Raw genomic sequence first — 21,112 nt, forward strand, 5'->3', positions numbered from 1 at the left:
TTGTGGCTCCCCGTGCAATATACTGTATATATGTTTTTATTGAACCACAAAAACATGGCGCAATTATCAGGAAAGAAGCGAACCGCCTCAAAGAGAGGTAATTTGCAGGCATTTGATTGGTGGTTACATCTGCAACGTTGTTCACTGGCGATTCAAATTCTTAATCGCAACAAACCGTGGGGGTGATGAAAACTGGTTGCCAGTCGCTCATTCTGTGGCCTTACATAGGTTAGCATCAACTCTTTAGGGAAAACCTCTGAAAATGTACGCATTTTGGGCCATAACAATCCGAAAAACCCGGAGTCCTTTGAGTTTGATGATGATAATATTTACGTTGATATCTAGCAAAATGTTGATGAGGATTTTCAATCATGCCATAAAGGTCTTCATGGGTAAACTGAGATTTAGATGCAGCGATCAAACATGTTCATTATGTTGTATGGGTTGTTTTTTTATTTATTTTTTTTATAGACTTGCTTGGTAAAATTTATAAACCAACGCGGGGAGTTTGAGGGCGCTCATGTTGATCTCCGATCACTTTTGAAGCCATTCATTGTTGTTGTTCACCAGTTTTTTTTTTTCTCTCGCGTTACCGAAGTGTGTTTGTGTCTGTTCTGCTAACCCCAAGCTTTAACCCGAGCACAGCCGGTCATACAGATGAAGTCCAATATCGATGTCGGCGTGGGCGGGAGAAAGCGGTACGCTAGCATTACCATTTTTGAACTCTGGAGGCAAATGGGTTCTCTAAAGTAAAGCTCACGTGTTGGAAGCAGAGAAAAAGCCCTTTAAAAGAAGCAAAAGAGAGAAATAACAAAATAGCTATTTTAGACACAACTGCGAATTTTGAATTTGGAGGTATGTGTCATTGATGAAGGTCACAGTTAAAACATAAAAACTTTAACTGAACCATAATATGGAACTAGGGTTGTGCATACCAATTGATTAGCAATGCCATTCATTTGTGTGGGATTGATTGTCAATTAATCATGTATTTGAAACAAAAGAGAGTGGACTACTTGGCGATGACCAGCAGGTGCGCTGTTGATTCAGTGTTCACGAGAACCAGTCGTGTGCTATGTTTGTGATAGGATCAGGCCATGTGAGGGTACCGGGGTTACTGGAGGTCCTCGGTTTACGTTTTTTTTTCAAAAGTTACGAATGGTGCGCAATGAACTAGTTTGCGTCCTTGCTGTTTTTCGTTGCTTTTGCATTTGTAGCCTGGAAGTGTTTTTCATACAAGTATGAAATTAATATTGACTTAACTACTAGCATTTGTGTCGGTCAGTGAGAGACTACGGCACATTATCACTTGTGTACAAATTCGGGTGATGTCGCTGTCGTGAGAACAGAACTTCGCTGTACTTATTGTTTTGAACCCATTGCGAGGGTTACATTCCCAACCCACCCCCAATAGCTAAAAATCTGTGTTATTGTAAGACTCTATAAAAGCGTATTAAAACCACGTATATTTATTCAAACACACTTTCAAAGTATTCCTCAGCGCCAGCTTTCACTCTCTCGCTTACAGAGTCGAAATCATTAATATAGTGGCGGCGCCAGTGATCAACTGCACGCGTGTGATTGCAGATGCTTGTTTGTATGGGAGTTTGGTGTAAATCAAGCGGTAAGTGCACCACATGCACTTTATGGTCAATCCGAGACCTCCAGAAGTTGTCCATTGTAAGTGCAGATGCTTGTACTTTTCAGAAAATGCGTTCATCCATTCATTAAGGATGCTTCCTTTTTATGGCCTGATCAACAATCCTACTTAAACTTTTTCTTTGTTTGTATGCCGCCATTCAAGTGCCTGGACCAACAACTTGACAAACGTGTTAATTGAGGTCTAAAAATATTTACTCTCGTACTTGCTTGCGCTAAAGGTTGACAGCGGCGGGTTGCTTTTGGGGTAGCAGTTGTGTCAGGTGGTTCATCCGTCGCCATTAAAGACGTCCTCATGCTTTTTTTTTTTTTTTTTTTTTTTTTGGGCCACATGAGTTTGAATTAAACCCAGAGCAAAAACGACCACAGTTGAATTCCTAATGGAAATGCACCAAAGCAAGGCTGTTATTTATTGACTTGACTGCCGCTAATGGATGTGCGCGCTGCTCCGCCGGCGTCTAAAAGCGAGCGCCCTCACCCGCTGCAAATTGGAAAGTAGCGTACAAATCAAACTCATGTAATGAAGCTGGGCGATATTTATCACCACCTTAGCATTCAAAAGCACAACACGTTACACCAGGAGGTTGGGATACGGGCTACAAATGCTCAAATACCTAATAATAAACACTTGTCTGATCGTTGCGTCGCATTTATTTTATGTTTTATAATAGCGTGCATAGTAGAAGTGGCGGGGTATGAGGAAGGACCACCTCAAAACAGGCTTATTTCAGCGCGTTTTGACAAAAAATGTTATTGACACACTTGGGAACTGTTTTAAATTGCGAAATCTTTTTTTGGTCTGTACTATATAATAACAGCTCAAATTTTAATGAGATGTGTTAAAACTAACTAAGGAGACATTTTTGTTCACTATTTTTTTTAACATTTTCTGGGTGTATTTCTTAACATTTCAGTGACATGGCCCAAGAATTATATGACATTTTACACCCCCTATTTCCTCATTAATGTTCCCGTGCTTAGGTCATGTGTTTACTCAAACTCGTATTTTAAAGTATGTCAACATTTTTGAGACACTCTATATGATCCCTTTTTGGCATATTTTCTGCAATTTAAAAACAGTTCCCAGGTGTCGTAATGTGTCTGCCCCATGTTTCCGTCAAAATAACCCAAGGATTAAGAATTAGAGTATCTTTTACACCCTCGGTTTGGACGCAAATTCATCCGTTTTGATGGGGCGAGTCTGTCTCGTAAAGATGAGCCACTGTTCACCCCGCCCCCTCTTCTGCTGAGCCAATGCCAAGGGAGCTTTCATTACCATGGCGACTATAGGCTGAGCTAATGGGTGGCTACTTGTGGAGCCCAGAGTGTTAAAGACGACACGGATTGTATTTTCACCTGTGGAAGCAGCGCTTCATCACCAATCGAATGAAGAATTTGAAAAGAATATTCACTTGTTCAAATTTTAACCCCCAAAGTTTTCATTCTGTCGCCAAAACTGCTCCAAATGCTCGTGTGCAAAAGAGGAATGCGCTCCGTTTGAGGAGGAAGTTCACTCTGCGCTCTTTAGCCCTGCACTGCTGAGTAATGATTCTCCACAGGCCACATGGACAGCATGCTGCCTTCCGGCGCTGTGCGTGTATGTGTGTATTTGTGTGTGAGACGCAATGGTGTGTGCGTACGCTGGCAGAAACGGTGTCAGCGATACCCAGGAGGAGGGGGTTGTTTTGTGAATGATCTTCGTCTGCCCCCTGACAGCTGTGTGTGTTTGTGTTACGCTGCACTTATTTGGCGGTGGTGTGTAAGCGAGTGCGTATGTGTGTCGGTGGATGTGTGTGCGTATGTCTGCCGCCGTTGCCGCCTCGGGAAGCTCTCTGACCCGCTCTTGCTCTTCGCGTCACCAGCCGTTCATCTTGCTTAAGTGACGCCACCTCGCGTCCGTCCACTGTCAACCTCAAGACAGCGTCGCCTTCAAGGAATAATCGCGACAAGGAAGGAAAGAGAAAATGAGGGCTGTTGCTGTAATTAGCCAAACAACTAAAGTGGGGTACAGTGAAAATGTTTGCAGACCCACCTGCAATAGGTGAGACCATATAAAATAACTTGAAAAATACTGCTGCCCCCTCCTGAACACCTTTTATGTGTATTAAAAGTAGGACCTTATTTGAACGCATCGTGTACTTGTAATGGCTGCCGATACCAGCCACTGATACTGACATTTCTTTCAATGCTTGGAGTGTATTATTAGCATGTTGCTACCAAAAACGTTTATTTGCTAATTCAATTAGGGTGGTAAGATAGCTTTCTGCAATATGATATTCAATGCATATACATAATATTTACTTTACACATTTACCTGCTTTCATTGACAGAGAATAAGAGTGTTATTATTATTCAGTGCATTAAAAGGTATTGTTTTCCTGTTGTATGCAGTACAGGCAACATAGCGAGTAGTGCTAGGAAAGACAGAGTCGTCGAATCGGATAACTTGCGAGTCTGCTGGAAAAAATAACAAGTTGGAGATTAGCCACTAGCTGATCGTATGGATCACGGAGCCCATGAGAGCCGTGCAGATGTATGTAGACTGTCACCTTGTTAGCCGGACATGTCACTGCTCCAGTGAGCGTTGTAGTCCAGCGACGGTAGCAGAATGGGCGAGTCGAAAGTCCTGTAAATTGGCCCATTGTAATGACGGGTTGTCAAAAACACTTGAATGACGGTTAGTCGACCTCAAATATTAAAAGCTGGTGTGGAGTAGTAAAGTCGACTCGTCACAGTAAAGCGGAGTTAAACAATGTCTTTTGAGGCCAAATGCCAAAGCAGGTCTCATTGCATTGGCGAGGGCATGGAGGACAGGGGGGGGGGGGGGGGGGGGGAGGATCATTCATTCCCTTAGACATTTGCCTTCTTAAAGGCTCCAGATTAGCATAGTAATATCCTTCTCAGAGCCTCACGCTAGAGGGGAGACTTCAACATTTTCACGTACGCTGTGACGGCGTTCCAGATTTTAAGTGGTTAACCTTTAAAAATGGAAGCCGTTGTTGACACTAGACGAGAGTGAACCATGCTGCTGCCTAGATATTGTATACCGTTTGGCTCTAGCTTGGGTATATATATATATAAAAAAAATATATATATATAGGCACACTTGTTAGTGTAGTTCCTCAACTAGATAATGCACCCTGAATAAATGCTCCCCTCAAATCAGGGCAAAATAATGTTTTAGTTCATGGTTGTGGAAAAAAAACAAATAATCCCATTTGAACTCTTTTGCTAGCCAAAACAGCAGCACACACGTACGTAAAAGTACTAAAACGATCTTAAGTGTGCAGGCTTACCGTTTGTTGTAAATGAGTTCCTGCGTAGAAACATAAGTACTGTATATGTTCCAGGGAGCTACACGGTTTCTTAGTCTTGCAAAGTCTACCATAACGCTTGCTGTTTTGCTACCTTTCTCAATGGCCTCTACGACGTAGCCCCTTACACGCTGGCCATCTAAGCCAGTTTCTTTTTCACCCAAACCTCCCTGCCACCCCCTTTTATGGTGTTGCCACACATCTAGTCCTCTGAACGGCTGTGAACGCCAATTTGCCAGAAAATGCTCCGTGAAAGCAAGCTCCTCGTCCTTTTTATTTTTTCAGAAATTGTAATATACCATTAACTTTGTCGATACTGCTCCAGAAATACGATCAAATAAAGGCCTGCCCACTGATAGATGCTGCCCCCATCTGCACTTGAGCAAATAAACGCAGTGGCCACTATTGACGAGATGGCGTTTTTATTAAAATACATTGTTTTGCCACAGTAGCTTGGGGTCTGGAGGCGCAGTGGTGGCCGGTAATAGTAAGGTTACCAAGCCTGAAAGAAAGAGGCAATACCTCGTAACAAAACTATTTGAAACGCTGAAAAAAAAAAAAGCACATCATTGAAGATAAAACTTTAAATTATGCATGTGCAGCTACAACTGACCAATATTGCAGTCTGAAGAGAAGTAGTAGTTACAAGAATATTTGCAAGGTGAGCGTAAATAAAGAACCCCATGTTACTAAGTCAGTACAGCCCACATTTTATACAAGGTCAGTGTGTGTTTGTGCGTGTGCAGTGCAGTGTGCTAGTTGCGATTCCGACCACGAGGTAGGCATCGACACGCCTTTTAGTTTCGTCTCCCTTCCTGTACTCATTGCATTTGTGAGTGAGTGACACGCTGATAGTAGTGGTTTGATTTCAAAGGTAAACTTGACTTTTTAATTGCTTGTCTACAAGTGGTTGTCTCTGAAGTGCAAGCCCACCCATCAAGCATGAAATTACACAACCAAAGGTGACACAAGTTTGCGCCTTCGCGATGTTCCATATTGTATTGTTAAAGGCTTAGCGGGAACGGTTAGAAGTTGTGAATATAGCACGTCCTGGATTGTTCGTCTTCCGTCACTTATCACCGCAACGCACGCTGCCCACGAGTGCTACTTTCACTCCCATCCCATCTCGACCCTTGGAACTCCTCACCCTGCCTCGCCCCCTACCTGGGAAGCATCTGAGAAATGCTGTTGTGCTCATAAGTTTGCATGCGCTGGGAGGATTTGTGAAATATTAGCAATTTTGGGGAAAATATAACGGATCATGTGGAAAACTTTATCTCGGGATAGGGGACCGGTGAAGCCTGTGACCCTGATTAAAAAGTTGACATACTCTTGAATGCTTGGCCTAATAATATACACACGTTGACACACCCATGCCGGTTTAAGGGGCTATTAAGGGTAAGTTTCCACAGATGTGACTTGTTTGATTGCAATTAGTGTGTGTGTATAAATAGTCAATGAGTTTCTAAGGTCTTGCGAGACCCCCTGCACATTTCATCCATGGCTGCACTGACTTTGCTGGATACTGAGCCATGTGGAAAGCAAAAGAACTGTCGAAGGACCTGTGAGAAAAGGTCGTTCAACTTTATGAATCAGGAAAGGGATATAAAAAGATATCTAAATATTTAAAAATACCAATCAGTAGTGTTTGAACATTGATAAAGATGTGGAAAATCAATGGTTCTGTTGATACCAAGCCATGGTTGGGTAGACCAACAAAGGTTTCAGCCACACCTGCTAGGAAGATTTTCTGGGATGCAAAGTAAAACCCACAAGCAACTTTAGCTAAAATAGATACTTCGTTCCCCCTAAAAATTATTTTGCTGCATTACTTATGTTTTCTGTAAAGCATAGTGCACATCTTACAAATTCTCCCAGAGTATGCAAACCTATGAGCCCAGCTGTTTAAATTTGGCCGGAAATGTGGACAGGTTGCACTTTCAACATCATTTCAAACATCACGCTGACCTGCCAGGTTGCAGTCAACCATCTGTTATTGAAACTGTGAAGGGTTTATACATAGCTTTTTTTTTTTTTTTGTTCACATTGTTTATTGGTAGCTGAATTGGGAACCGTATTTACTCACCAAACTGATGGTAAGTAAAGTGTGGAGCAAGTTTAGGTATTATGAAGTAATTGGTAACTATGTTAGTGAAATCTCCATCCATGTGTGATCAAAAAGATCAATGAACGGCGATAATAACAGAAAATTACCAGTTTTTTGGCCAACTGACATCTTTAACATTTTAAAGTCATACAGTACTTGTGCAACAATGGAATAGCTATCTTTTCTTAGATTCAAAAACAATTGGAGAAGCTATTTTCTTCATTTGCGCGAGAAGTTTAAGTAGATATATCTTTAGTACAGGTTACCACACTCCTTTCATCCAAAACGTCTTTTAAAAATTCCTGGGAACAGCTGGCCGTACATCTGGCCGAGTCAGGATGTGATGCCTCCACCCGGTGTGGAAGCTCGCACCAGCGGGCGCAAGGCCGCCACCCCCCTCCGCCCACCCCGGACCCTCCTTCGCTTCTTATCCCGATTCATTGTGCGGTCAGTGGGAGCTTCCAAGGTTAATGCATTGAGACGTCAGACTAATTACTTAATTGAAAACATGGCCTCTTTGCTTGTTTTTTGCAGTCTCGCGTTTACGCTAACTGTCATTTATGGGCCTGTCCTGAGCTCTGTGCGCGTCACTATCAGTTAACCTTCCCCGAAAAAGTTATTTTTAGCCTGAAGCACTCTGTGTCAAAATGTTATTGGTTCAGTGAGAGCTTTCCTATTGCTGTCGCTCCCTGTTTTGTGTGTTGTAGTGTGGTCAATAATGTGTAGGTCTCTTAAATAATGCCACTTGTGGATCACCAAAGCATGCCTAATCAAAATAGAACATTTATTTTTGACAGCTGTCTTCGAGAGAAATGTATTTGGTTTTGGCAGTGTTGGTCAAAGATATCTGACCATTTGAAACCTTGTTACAACTACCAAGGACTCTTTGTTTGTGATAGTACGAACTAGCAACTTTTGGAGGACTGTTGTGTGTCTAAAATGCATTCAGAGGTAATTTATCTACCCCTAAAGTTTTTTTTTTTTTTTCTTTTGGACTGTTACATTTTGGTGCGGATGTGGATAAAAGATTCATGTCGACACAGTCTGCTTAATTTCTCAAGAACAGATGAATTATGGTGATTAAATTCTGACTTTTGCAACATCGCTGCTGCAATCCATTCCAGTCTTTGCTTCTTTCTGAGAAGATGGCACTGATTGTTATCCAGTTTCGAAGGGTAATTGTAGTAAATTCTGGCGGAATGACATCATCAGACGTCAGCTAGCTTTTGGTTGCTATGGTCTCTTTTGGTTATTCCGCCATCTCAAGTTTGGGAAAGTCAAAGATATCTGACAATTTCAGGCCTTTTTACCACTGCCAAACAATTCCTTTTGCTGCAGCTGTTAGTTTCGGAATTACCCATAACTGCAGCCATTTTCTACGAAAACTGCAGGTGCGTTTCGACCATAGCAACGAGGATGTTTTGGAGGACAGTTGTGGGTTTGGGATTGTGTAAAATGAGTCTAGAGGTAATTTGTCTATCCCTGAAAGAATCCTTTCTATCAAATTCTCTTAAATATGTATGTGGCTGTGAATAGAAGTATGGATTCACATTTGGAAAGGGACAATTTTACTTGGTTTATCTGTGAATAACACACAGATTGACTGCTAAATTGTACTAAATGATCTATGAAAACGTAGAATTGTTTGGCCTTGGCTGAGGTCTATGCTCTACTGCAGGGGTGTCAAACTCATTTGTGTCGTGGGCCACATTGTAGTTATGGTTTCTCTCAGAGGGCCGTTAAGATTTTGAAATCATATAAATATTGAATCACCTCCTTATATTATTACATAGACAACAAATTGATAGATGAATAGTTTGGGAATTGAAATTCAAGGGTAATACTTTGTAACTATTGTTGAAGTTACTGTATTGTAAAAAGAGGTTTGGTAACTAAATACATGGTTGGAAATATTTATTCCATATGACAAAAAAAAAAAAAAAATCTACAGATTTTAGCAAAAATCATGGCAGTTCAAGACATGATTTGCTTTGACGGGCCACATAAAATGATGTGGCAGGCCAGATCTGGCCCCCGGACCTTGAGTTTGACACCTGTGCTCTACTGGAATCAATGCTGGTTTTTGGTTCTGGGAAGATGATCCTCATCTCTTTGTTGAAGGGTAATGGTAGTAAGTTCTGGCTGATTGACGTCATCAGCTATCGGCAAGGTTTTTGGTTGCCATGGGCACGCATGAAATAGCCGTTTCTCCGTCTCAATTATGAGAGTTGAGAAAGTGTCCTGGAGAGAACTTTCAAAGGCTTGACTTCCTAAGCGGAAGCGTGTGCTTTTGTCACTGTGACCGTGGATAACATCATCAGTGTGATGTAAGCCCCCAAGCCCGCCATGCGCACACGTCCACGTGGTTTGCCCTTTGGAAACAACAATTGCGGCCATAAAATTGACTCCTGTGGTCTCGGGATAGGATATCCTGTCCCCCTCTTTTGTGTGACATGTGATGCGCGCTGCCTTCCGAGGGCCGGCCTTCCGCGGCGTGTGTTTGGGCTGCCGCGTTGCGTGCTGCGGGGCTTTAACGCGGAACAATGGTGTGTGCGCGCCGTGGCGGGTTAAATTAGCAGCAGTTGTTTATCGTCTGCCTCCGCCTCCCCTCCCCGTCACTGCTTCGGCCCATCTGCTCCAGAGGGCCCCCTCCCTCTATAGCCCTTTACAAATCCCTCCCCAAATCACACACACACACTTTTGAATAGTTGCAATTTCCACCAGCAGTCCAGACGTGACACAGTACATCAGCCCAACCTCCTCTGCCAAAAGTAATTGGGCATTCCTCTATGCAGATTAGCCATGTGCTAATTGTGGTTATTTATTTATTTGATTATGGGAGAAAAAAAAAGCGAGGGGAGGAGTTACCTCTCGAGTTTGAAGAGATGACTGAGCGACAAATGGAGAATGCGCTCGGTGGGTTGAGTTGCCATCCAGCGTTCATGCCGGAGACTGCTAATAATGGCCTTGAAGCTACGGTGGATAGGGCAACGCTGTCAGTTTATTATTAAAATACCAACTATTGTGGTGCTCATTGAGCTACCACTTTGTATTGTTAAGGTAGCCGTGGGTCAGATTATTTAATGTGTCACGGGATATTAATTAATCCAATCAGAATTGTTTATGATGAGAAAAGCAATCACGCATTGCAACAAGTTTGATTTTGAATATAAAATAATCAGGAACCCTATGCACTTACACATAAAATTGCAAAAGGCAGCAACCAAAATGACTTTTCATGCTTGATCATAAAAATACATCAGAACAAACCACCTGACGTCTCTCTTATGGGTCACAAGAATGTAATCGGGAAGATTTGCTGTTGAGACTCGCGAGCGGCACAAATATACAGTACACAAAATGCTGCAAAACTGGTGTATTGTAGCAGGCTACAATACACCAGCAAATAGCCAAGTGTACTTTAAAAGCACCACTCAAATACATTCTCTTCGAAGCTAGCATGCTAAACTGAAAATGTATCTGTTAAACAACGGTGCACAGCTGTAGTTACATCGCTATGATTTCAGAGCAAAGGGAGAATGTACCAATAACACCTACCTTGTTCTTGTTAGCTGCCGCTGCAAATGACACGCTGAGTCGCAGAATACAAAGATAGAGCTGTTTACTCTGAGACGACAAATACGTTAATAATGATCATTATAATATCAGACAGTAATACTAACTCTTTGAAATGTTAGCATCGTTTACTGGTAAAATGTTTCATCCATTATTAACTGCATCATCTCTTTGTAGGAGTTGCTAAGCGAGAGAAAAACAACAGTCCGAAATGGTTTACGCAAATATTTATTACAATCTCGCTAACTAATTGCCGAACAAATTTGCAAACTAACTAATAGACAAACTAACCAACTGAGTAACTGATGACATACTGTAACTGATTAACGTACTGAGAAACTGACAAATTAGCAAACGAATTACGGGGGTCCTCGCTGTACTTTGTTTCAAGGTTAGGAACGGTGCACAATGAACTAGTGTATGCAGCAGTGTAAGAATGTTTTTGACACGTTTACTCTAATTCTGACTTTACAACTGGGTTAAGGTAGCGATAGACGGTGCATTCCGACTTGCGTACAGTTTCATTTTTTTTTAGATAGCTGCAGTAGGAACGGAACTCCGCCGCAAACCATGGAGCCCTGTATCTGTTTGGCAAGGGAAAAATGCTAACCCTTAAGTGGATGAGACAGGACAAGTACTATGAGAATAATTTGAGATACAATTTAATACATTTAATAAAGAACTTGATTTATAAGACAATCTGATGACTTTTTAAGAAGTGTCTTTTTTTCCTTCCACGAGGTCGTATATAAACATGAACAGGCAGTTATCATCTGCCTCATGCAACTGCCAAAACAAGAGATTATTTGAGGTTATAATTAACATAGTATACATTTTATAAGTGCAAAGGCATAAAACTGGTCCGCTGGGATGTGCAGTGGAAGATTTTGGAATTGTGTCCACACGCGTGCACTCACGCAGGTTTAGAGTGGCCGTTCATGAGTTGAGTGGCAGTTCAGTGTCAGCAATGACTCTCCATTTGGCTTGGGAAGCTGGAAACGCTGATTATAGTTGAGCTGTACTTTCCAGCTCTCGCTTTCTGCTGAGCTGTCAAGCTTCTTAAAAGGAAGTGGCCATCCCGTTCCATTCCATCCCATCCCCTGGTGGTGTATCAGTATCCACCGGCCAGCTTCAGCCCGAGCTGTTGTACGTCAAGACCCCATGTCACACCATGGTGGGGGCAGGGGGGATGAGATACGTGTGCATCCTTGCAGACTGGAGTTAAAAGTGCAGTGGAGGGCACAAGAGAGTGTCTACCGAGGCTTGTTACCTCTTCCTCCCACGGTGCAGTTGGTAATGACCCAAAGGAGAGTAGTAACACTCCCCACCCTTTTCCACGCAACACATACTGTATGTATGTTCCTGAACTTGGACGCGGCTCGTGGGAAAACCCGAAGTGGAATTAGTTATCTTGGATAATGTTGCTTGACCACTCTGAGAGCCTGTTGATTTATTTATTTATTTTCTCTCTCCACGCCTACGCACCTTCCAAACGCGCACATTCGGACCACCTCCCGCCGTGGCGGCCCCCCTCCCGCCCCTCCAGACCTCTTCCTCGCTGACTGCAACACTGTCATTCATAGAATGCCAAAGCCTGCTGCTTTATTAAAGACCAGGAAGTGCAAAGCCTGGCCCAGGTTCAAACAGCAGTGCAGCTGGGACCTGTTACATTTTCGGCAGACTGCCCTCTCTGTCTGGCGAGCTATAAATAGACCTGGTGGTTGTCTCCCTTAACCAAGGAAAAGAGGTTTTGGGAGGGTGGGGAGAGGAAAACACACACACACACACACACACAGATTAATAACCGTGGGAAGCAATGAAAGCTTTGTGTCTGCTGCCCGAGGTCAGCGTGGCAGGAGGTGTTGCTTCTTCAAAGCTGCCAGTGTGGCTTGTACGTTTCTATTTTGGTCACGCCGACGGCGTCCCCGTTGTGAATTTTTGACCACAAATCAAGAAAGTGGCCTCTTCAAGAATACTCGGCAGAACTCCAGGTTTTAATTATTTACGTTTGCGTCACGTGGAGGGATTCCCTCTCCATCATCTGTTTTTATGACCTTGGACCCAGCTTCCGACAGCCGGCACTACTTCTACATTACACTCCAACCCCTCCCTCCTTCCTTTCCGGAGAGACTTTGGACCATGTGGATCTTCCAGGGTCAAGACACTATCCTGACGAGTCTCCAGCTGAGTGGCGGGCCCGCGTCCAGCCACCACAGACACTCGTGCTTCGTCACGCATAACTCTACGCGACTCCGCCTCGACATTTTCGTCTGTAACAGAATCCACCCACTGGCACAATGAGCCTAGGCAGGAAAAGGCTCCTGGCAGTTATAGTAGGCTCCGTTCATTCATTCGTGGCCAATTTTTTCCTTTTCTAGTGGGAGAGTAAATCCACTTTTTGTCCTCCCTGTGCACCTTGAGAAGATATTTGCAAATGCCTTTTCAATTGCGTCTAAATGTTTTGACAAGTTCATTTCATCCATTTTCTTTGGCGCTTGTCCTCCATTAGGGTCGCGGGTGACCTGGAGCCTATCCTTGAGCGTAGGCGAGAGGTGGGGCACACTTTGGACTAGTCGCCAGCCAATCACACGGAGCATATACTGCAGACAAACAACCATTCACACCTACGGACAATTTAGAGTATTTAGTTAACGTAAACTGACTGGCTGGAAGATGTCATGGCCCGCGATATGCCTTTGGCAGTACATCACACTCTTTTAGAATAACAAATGCCATTGATTTTTTTTTAATAGCATAATTATTAAGACTGTTCAAACTGTTAATTACACTTGTCAGCATCATAAAATTGATAAAAAGAAAACCTAACTATTAGTGTTGCACTTTCCTCAAAAGAAACGATTTAAGATTAGACACATTGTGTTCCCTTACTGTACCGAACCTTAAACTTAAAACCAAGGTACGCACACGGTTTACGAAAGTCCTACCTGCGGTGACATGATCCAAGTTTGTACGCAAATCAGAAAGTGCTGTTAAGACAGTGCTAGAGACATAATGACAGAAAATATTTGTATGAAAACCACTTCTGGGCCATAAATATAAAACATTCATCCAGTAATGTTAGGGTCACGGGGGACTTTGGTTGAGAGATGGAGCCACAGCCTACTCTGGTTGCCAGCTAATAACAGTGCACATATACCGTCGACAAACAAACATTCACGCCAATTCCGTAGACCTAGCATGCAAATTTGGGGAATGTGAGAGGAAGCCATAGTACCAGGAGAAAAGCCACAGAAACACGAGGCGAACTACACACACAGGAAGCAGAATCCAATCCCGAATCGCACAGCTGTTTTTCAGACGCATTAACCGCTATGCTAGCATGCTGCCGTTTTGACAAGTCATGATAGTGAATCGTGCTTAAAAAATTAATAAATAGCAGTCCATGTTAAGCTCACTTATTCATTGAGATTCTCCATGTGTGTCTTCTAGCCTGCAAGCCCAATGGATCAGGTAGGGAAGATGCGAGGCCAACCATATGGAGGACCCAACCCTTATTCCCAACAGCAGCAACAGCAGCAGCAGCAAGGGCCTCCCACAGGACCTGGACCCCAGCAAGTGAGCTCCTATCCAGGGCAGGGCTACGGACCTCCGGGCCCCCAAAGATATCCGATGGGGATGCAGGGTCGAACACCGGGCACCATGGGCACCATGCAGTACGGACAACAGGTCAGTACTTATTGATTTGGATGCTCTTCCGTAGCTGGGGGCTGCTCTTAAAAGGCCATAATAATAAGGCAGTGCTCTGCAGGTCTTTGCGTCTCTGGAAATAAGAGTTTCTGGCTGCATCATCAGAAGGCTAAACCATGAAAAGCCATTAGGAAAAGCAAGGAAGGCCAGTTTTTACCAAGAGCCTTAATGGCTACACCAGCTGCCTGTCAACATTTCATTTGTTTTATTTTTATGTTCAAAACAAATGCTGGGGAACTCCATGTTGTTTATTTCGGCACAGTGCGAAAGCAAGTTTGTGCCGAACAAGACCCCTAGTAAAATCTCCCATCCAGACAGTGTAATGCAGTCATGAAGCCGGTGGAGTCAGAACCTTTTTTCCCCTCTTCTTTCCCATAGTTTTTATGCCTATTGTGTGTAACGATTGTTATGCTTGCCTGCATGGTGTCTGAATGTAGACTCCATGAGTGCACTCCAAGACACGAAACGAGCTTTCTATACCCTTTTGTGTTTGAGGCACATACAATACTTGATGGCCTTTTAATGTGCGTCAGGTTTTTACCAACTGTGTTTAGCATTTCTTGGAGAACCTCTCAAAAAACATCTCATGCTTTTCGTCTTTTTTTTTTTTTTGTGGTTCCTCACAAGGTCAGTGCTCTCTTTTGACACCGTCTCCATCGCATTGAATTCAAACTGCTGGCTGTGCACAAGGAAAGCTTTGTATAGAAGTTCAAGGGGATGATGTTTAAATCGTTCTTTTTATTTGCGTCGCTGTGATTTAAAGCGCGTGGTTGGAGTTTTGTACATACTTTTGACTCCGCAATGAGGGGTACTTTTTATTTTTATTTTTTTAGTTTTTTACAGCCAGCTTGATCTGAGAAAGATAAAGAGACACTTTGATTAGCAGCAGCAAGAACAAAATCAAGGTGATGACTTTGTCTATTGAGACATTTGAATGGAAGTTTCAGAAAGATCCTGTCAGGTAGTGAATCTAGTAATATGGTCGTAACATTTCAACTGCAGAAAGGGCTGCATAGACAAATCTGCTGAACCGTTTAATCTTTAGCCCCTTTTACACGGCCTGTAAAAGTTGGCATTTTACTACCTTTTTTTTAACTTGTCTGTATAAATGGCATCGACGTGGAATGAGGCGGGGACCAAGTCCACCTCACAAACCTTTATCTTCGAATATTGTATCAGGGGTGGGACACTGCCTGCGTGTAAGGTAGGGGTTTAACAACTTAGAATCGAAGTCGATTAATCGATGACGTCCTTGATATCCCCATTGACATCACTGATATCCCCCAAAAACCTTTGCAACACTGACCAGTTTCACATAGACATTTTGACGGACCGGCATAGAAGCGCGAGTCCTCTGTAAACTGGTCCAAAAAATTAGTCTACCTCAAGCTTTAAACGTCGATGGAAACTAGTCAACTCATTGGTTGAACCCCTAGTGGAAGTGAAGTTTATCACCATACACTTGTTTCACGTTGTTGTGTTAAAAGTACGTATTTTATACGACTCACCACAACATCCCCCTTTTAAATATCTGACAGCAGGACGTAGTTTTTGTAGTGTGAAAGCACACGGGCAGATAGAAGGATCTACATGTTGGCGGGATCTCTTTGTGAAAGAGCCTTTTATCCTTGAAAATGAGCTACAGCTGATTCACCTTCCTCCCTTTATAGATGTCAGCTTATGGACAACAGGGGCCAGGAGGCTATGGGCAGCAGGGTCAGGGATACTACGGTCAACACGGCGGCCCTCCTCACCCAGGCCAGCAGCAGACACCTTACCCCGGCCAACCGCAGGGGAGCTCCGGAGCTCCCTTCCCTCAGCAAGGGCACCCTTCGCAGCCACCAGGCCAACATGGGCAACCCGGGCCCCCTTACTCCCAATCCCAAGGTCCCCACGGTCCTCCCGCCGGACAGCCGTCCTATGTATCTCCCCAGCAACAGTCGAGCCAACAGCAGCAGCAAGGTCCTGGTCCTCAGAACCAGCAAGGCTCACAAGGCCAGCCTGGCTACCCTCAAGCCTCTGCGCCAGGTCAGCCTACACAGCAGCAAACACCGCCGCAGCAGCAACAAGGGGCACCACCACCACCACCACCAACACAACAACAACAACAACAACAACCACCACAGCAGCAGCAGCAACCAGGAAGTCAACCTCCTCAATCCCAACAACCTCCAAGTCATGGCCAGCAGAGTCAGGCATCACCATACTCGCAGACACCACCACTGCCGCAGCAGCAGCAGCAACCACTACAGCAGCAGCAGTCGCCATATCAGAGGTTCCCACCCCCTCCCCAGGTATCAACACAGCTGCTTCTATAACACCACTCACATTGACACCTGACACCACCGGTTACATTTCCTACAGCCGATTCTCGAGTTAGCCTACTCAGAAAAAGTGAATACACTGAACCCCCATTTATTGCAGGGTGTACATATCCGTTTCCTCCCGCCTGAGCATCCGTTTCCTCCCGCCTGTTGTCAAAAAATGGATAGTTCTCCAAATAAGAGGCAACGTGTGCTTGCTTCAGGCTTTTTCTCACTCCCAATTTAAGCTTACTGTAAAACTGACACATAAAAGTAAAAAAAAAAAAAAATTACAAAAAATATTCAAACACTCAAAATGTTTAACCAAACCATATAATTTCATCTAACAGCGACTATTACTGGGTACTTTCTCTGCCTCTTCTTGCTCCTCCTCCTCTTCTTCTATTACACTACATGTCTTCCAATATACCACAGTGCTGCCCGGTATGTTGCGACGCAAAGTGGTACTACTCTAAAGTTGCACAAAAAACTCTTGCTTAAATATCCATGATATAGGCAGGGACTCACTGTATCGGATGTCAGCAACTCTAATTATTTTAATAAATATTCGCCTGATTTGAGTTTTTTTTTGTCCATGGACCAGGAACTCTCCCAAGATTCATTTAGCTCCCAGTCCAGCGCGCCTCCTTCCAACCAGCCCATGCCTTCCAACAAGAGCAGTCAAGAAGACAGCATGCAGGGCCGGCCGTCCAGTTTGCCGGTGAGTCCTTTGTGTGTCTTGACTTCATATTACCATTACCATGGAGGCCAGCAGTGGTAATGTGCAACTATTTTCGATGAAAGATCCTTTTTCCGTGGGTCCGACAAGAATGTCCAAGCCACGGACTGACGAAGACTGAAACATAACGAACTAGATAATGGTGACCGGCAACAGCGCAAATCTGAAACTGGGATGGACGTCAGAAATTGAAGACTAACTTGAGTCTTACCAGAAAGAAACGACCACTGCGATGGAGTTGCCGGCTTCTTCTTCTTCTTTTTACATTTTGGGCGGTTTGGATCCCACCATTGCACATTACTGCCAGTCACAGATCAGTCTGGGTACTAAATAAGATCCCGTTTGATTGGCAAGACTTTTCATTGTTGGCTGTACGCCCCACGCATGACAAGCGCCACGTTATAGTTTTGTTTTTTTAGCACGTCTTCTGTGTTTATAGGCCACTCTGTGCAGCCAACCTCGTTCCGTTGCCTGGGGAAAGGGGAGTGAGTAATGAGATCATTAATGAGAGACAATGAAAGTGAGAGAGCAAACGTCAGCGGGGCGACGGACGGGGGGTGTGGGGAGGGTGAGGGATGCGGGCTAGAGGGGCGAGCGAGTAAATGACTTCAAATGGTGCGAGCGATCCGTCGGCGTGGGAGCTGCCGGGAGCAAGGGAGGAATGATAAGGAAGGCTGTCTACGCCAATAAGGGATGCCCTCAGGATGTGTTACCCTCCTGTTTATTTTCTCTCTTCTTTATTTATTTATACATCTCTGCGGGCTCTAACCATTGGCTGAACCGGCCGCGCTCGGGCTATTTTTACTTTGTCTCTCTCTTTTTTCTTTTTTTTCCTTTCTTTTTTCTCTCCCCCCTCCCTCCGGCAGTCTTATTGGGGATTCCCTATCTGTGCCCGTTGATTGGCTGCGAGACATTAATCTGCTTGCCTCGGCGTGTCGGGAGCACATGACTCTGTGTACAGATTAGACCACGTTAAGAGCCTGACAGCTTGTGTCAAAATTCACGAGTTAAGATTAGGTGTGCCTTTACTGTGTGGAACAAAACTCATGAGACGGCACAATAGAACAATGGTCACAAGCGTACTGAATTATCCTATAATTTACTGTTCACACGATAATTTCGATTATGACTGCCATATTAATGCACAGCTATTTAATATGTATGAGGTTATCATCCATCCGTTTTCCATCGCGCTTTTCCTCAGTACGATCGTGGATGAGCTGATTTTGGGTAAGAGGTGAGGTACACCCTGAACTGGTCGCTAGTCAATTGTAGGGCAATGTTGACAAACGACATTCACAGCTATGGACAATTGAGTCTTCAGTTATCATGCGTGTTTTTGGGAATGTTGGAAACTTGAGTACCCGCAGAAAACCCACGCGGGGGGCCTGCAAACTGCACACAGGAGGGCCTGAGCTGAGATGCACATCTGACATCTTTGCAACTTTGAATCTGGATTTAAAAGAAATATAAAATCCCTACGGCGTCTGAGAAGTTGGGAGGTTGTGTTTTTATGTAGTAGGGCAAAAGCAAAGCAAAGCAGGCAGCAGCAGACAACCAACTAGCTGAACAAGATGAACTGGTTTCTGGTTTGTTTTCTGCCCCTGGCTCCAGGACACACGCAGTTGACTGTTGAGCATTAACCGCCTAACTGCAGTTGTATCCCCCAATTTTTTCATGGTTTACTTGATTTGGTTCTACACTATACAGTATTTAAAAACAAGTTTGGTTTTTTTTTGGGGGGGGGGGGGGGTGTGGGTGTGTAATGACAGATGAGATCCAATGGGCTTGAATGACATGTAGCATCAGTGTCGTACGTAGCTCCTGTTTGCAGGACCTTAAAAGTCTTGGAAAGCTCTGCAGCAGCATCTTTGATATCCCGGCCTGGAAGTGACACTTCCTCGCAATGTTGACCTACAAGAACAGGACCCCCACATCCACCTTACCCCCCGCACCCCCTCTATTTTAATCTCCCCGTTGTCCTCTCGCAGGTCTTTTGTAGATCCTTTCTCCACTGTTGGCTTAATCCCACCAAAGGCCGCCCACTGGCTGTGCTACTCCTCTCTCTTTTTTTTTTTTTAATGTCTGAATGTGCTCGAGACTTTGAGAGGAAGGTCACATGTTGGTCACACACTTTGGCGTTTGTTTTACTTAGCCTCACATCCTCTACCCCCACCACTCTCGTCTATTGGTTTCTTTCGCCTCTCATCAAAATAAGAGAATGTAGGTGACGGGCTGAGGATAAAAACACGATTGGTGGGAAAAAGATGTGAATAGACTTGCTGGCTTGCGTGCTAACATGGCTAGCTAGCATGGCGTCCATTCGTTTCTGCTCTGATGTCACTTCACAAAGTGCAGAAAAGCAGACAAGTAGCTAGTCATTTTCTGAGAAATAAGTGCTTTTACTGATGTACTACTACATTTTGATGTAGAATTTTGTTTTTTCTGTTTACATTTACTAATGTACCAAATATTCCATATGTTGCTTAAAATAAAATTGATTGTGTTCAGTGGAATGGTTATTTACCCAAACATTTCAAAATAATACATTTTAGAGCTGTAATTGCAATACCGTGATACAGTGAAACCGCAATATTTTTGCTCAATCATACTGTCAAAATCTCCCCCATGCCTTGTGCCTAGTTAACATTACTTAACCAATTTGTCATTCAAATATATGCTGACAAAGAGAGGCTTTTTTGGATTGTTTCACACGGGAATACAAGTGAATAGTGCTTTCTTTGATCTCGCCAACTACTGGCCTGGCATGCATGTCACATTTTCAGATTCTAGCAGGGGGTTGTTTTGACTTATATGGAGATGGAACTTTTTCATGCATCCCTACTCTTTATGAACTATCGTAACTGTATCCTGCCCCTCTTGGTTCCTTTAGAAAATGTCTTATCTGGACTTAGGTTTTGCCTGCGCTCGTGCTGTGCCTACCAGAATTCCCCCCACCCCACCCTTGAGTGCAGATTTCACACTCATCCAGTGTATTACCATAGCTCTGGGACCACCCACATGAGCAAAAAAAAAAACAAACAAACAAAAAAACACAGTCCCTCTCACCAAATTCCCTTTACTAAGGCAAGACTGCTGATTGTGGATGCTCCATTCCGGCCCTGATCACGGCCCGCTCTCCCCTTCCCACAAAGCCTCTCATTCCCTGCTCAGCCCAGCCCAGCTCGGCGCTCCTGCGGCAGCTAAGCTTGTTTTTGCGACATAGCTCTGGAGCAATCAGCCTGACAAGGCCGGCCCACTTCCCCACCCCACCCCCCCCACCTCCCTCTCGCTCGCTCTCTCTCCTACCCAGCCCAACCCCCCTCACTGCCTTCTTTTTTTTTTCTTTCAATATTGCACTTTGATATTTTTGCTTCATTTCGCTCCCTTCTTTTCAGCTTTGTGTTTATGCCTCTGTTGTCCCGCTCTCTAAATTCTTGTTTTCTCCTTCCCTTGCCTGCGCTCGGCCCCCCCTTCCCTCTCCTCCTCGTCCTCCTCCTCTTTCTCGTTGGCTCCCTCCTTCAGTAAATCAGCTTTCATAACGCTGTGCAGCACAGCCTTGTTTTGCGAGGCTGTGACGCTGCCTTATTCAGAGTGCGGGGCCGGTTTCCTGTTGCTATTCTGGGGCCCTCGCTTCCTGTGTCGACTTGTATTATTCAGATTCCCGGGCTCCTCTCGCTCCCTCCCTCCCTCCCTCCCTCACCCA

At 44.2% G+C, this 21,112-nt stretch overlaps 1 protein-coding gene across 4 annotated transcripts in view; it reads left to right on the plus strand.

Moving 5' to 3' along the window:
• Window positions 1-21,112, plus strand: part of arid1ab (AT-rich interactive domain 1Ab) — a 45,633-nt gene that overhangs the window by 5,530 nt on the left and 18,991 nt on the right. For 2 of the 4 annotated variants that reach the window (XM_061760549.1, XM_061760550.1), the window contains 3 exons: window positions 14,107-14,343; window positions 16,035-16,658; window positions 17,272-17,388. In XM_061760549.1, the coding sequence (XP_061616533.1) occupies window positions 14,107-14,343; window positions 16,035-16,658; window positions 17,272-17,388 (978 nt within the window). The remainder of the gene's footprint in view (window positions 1-14,106; window positions 14,344-16,034; window positions 16,659-17,271; window positions 17,389-21,112) is intronic. The other 2 variants (XM_061760551.1, XM_061760552.1) reach the window with 2 other exon arrangements.

Source organism: Phyllopteryx taeniolatus, chromosome 21 (genome assembly GCF_024500385.1).
Source record: "Phyllopteryx taeniolatus isolate TA_2022b chromosome 21, UOR_Ptae_1.2, whole genome shotgun sequence".
Classification (NCBI taxonomy): domain Eukaryota; kingdom Metazoa; phylum Chordata; class Actinopteri; order Syngnathiformes; family Syngnathidae; genus Phyllopteryx; species Phyllopteryx taeniolatus.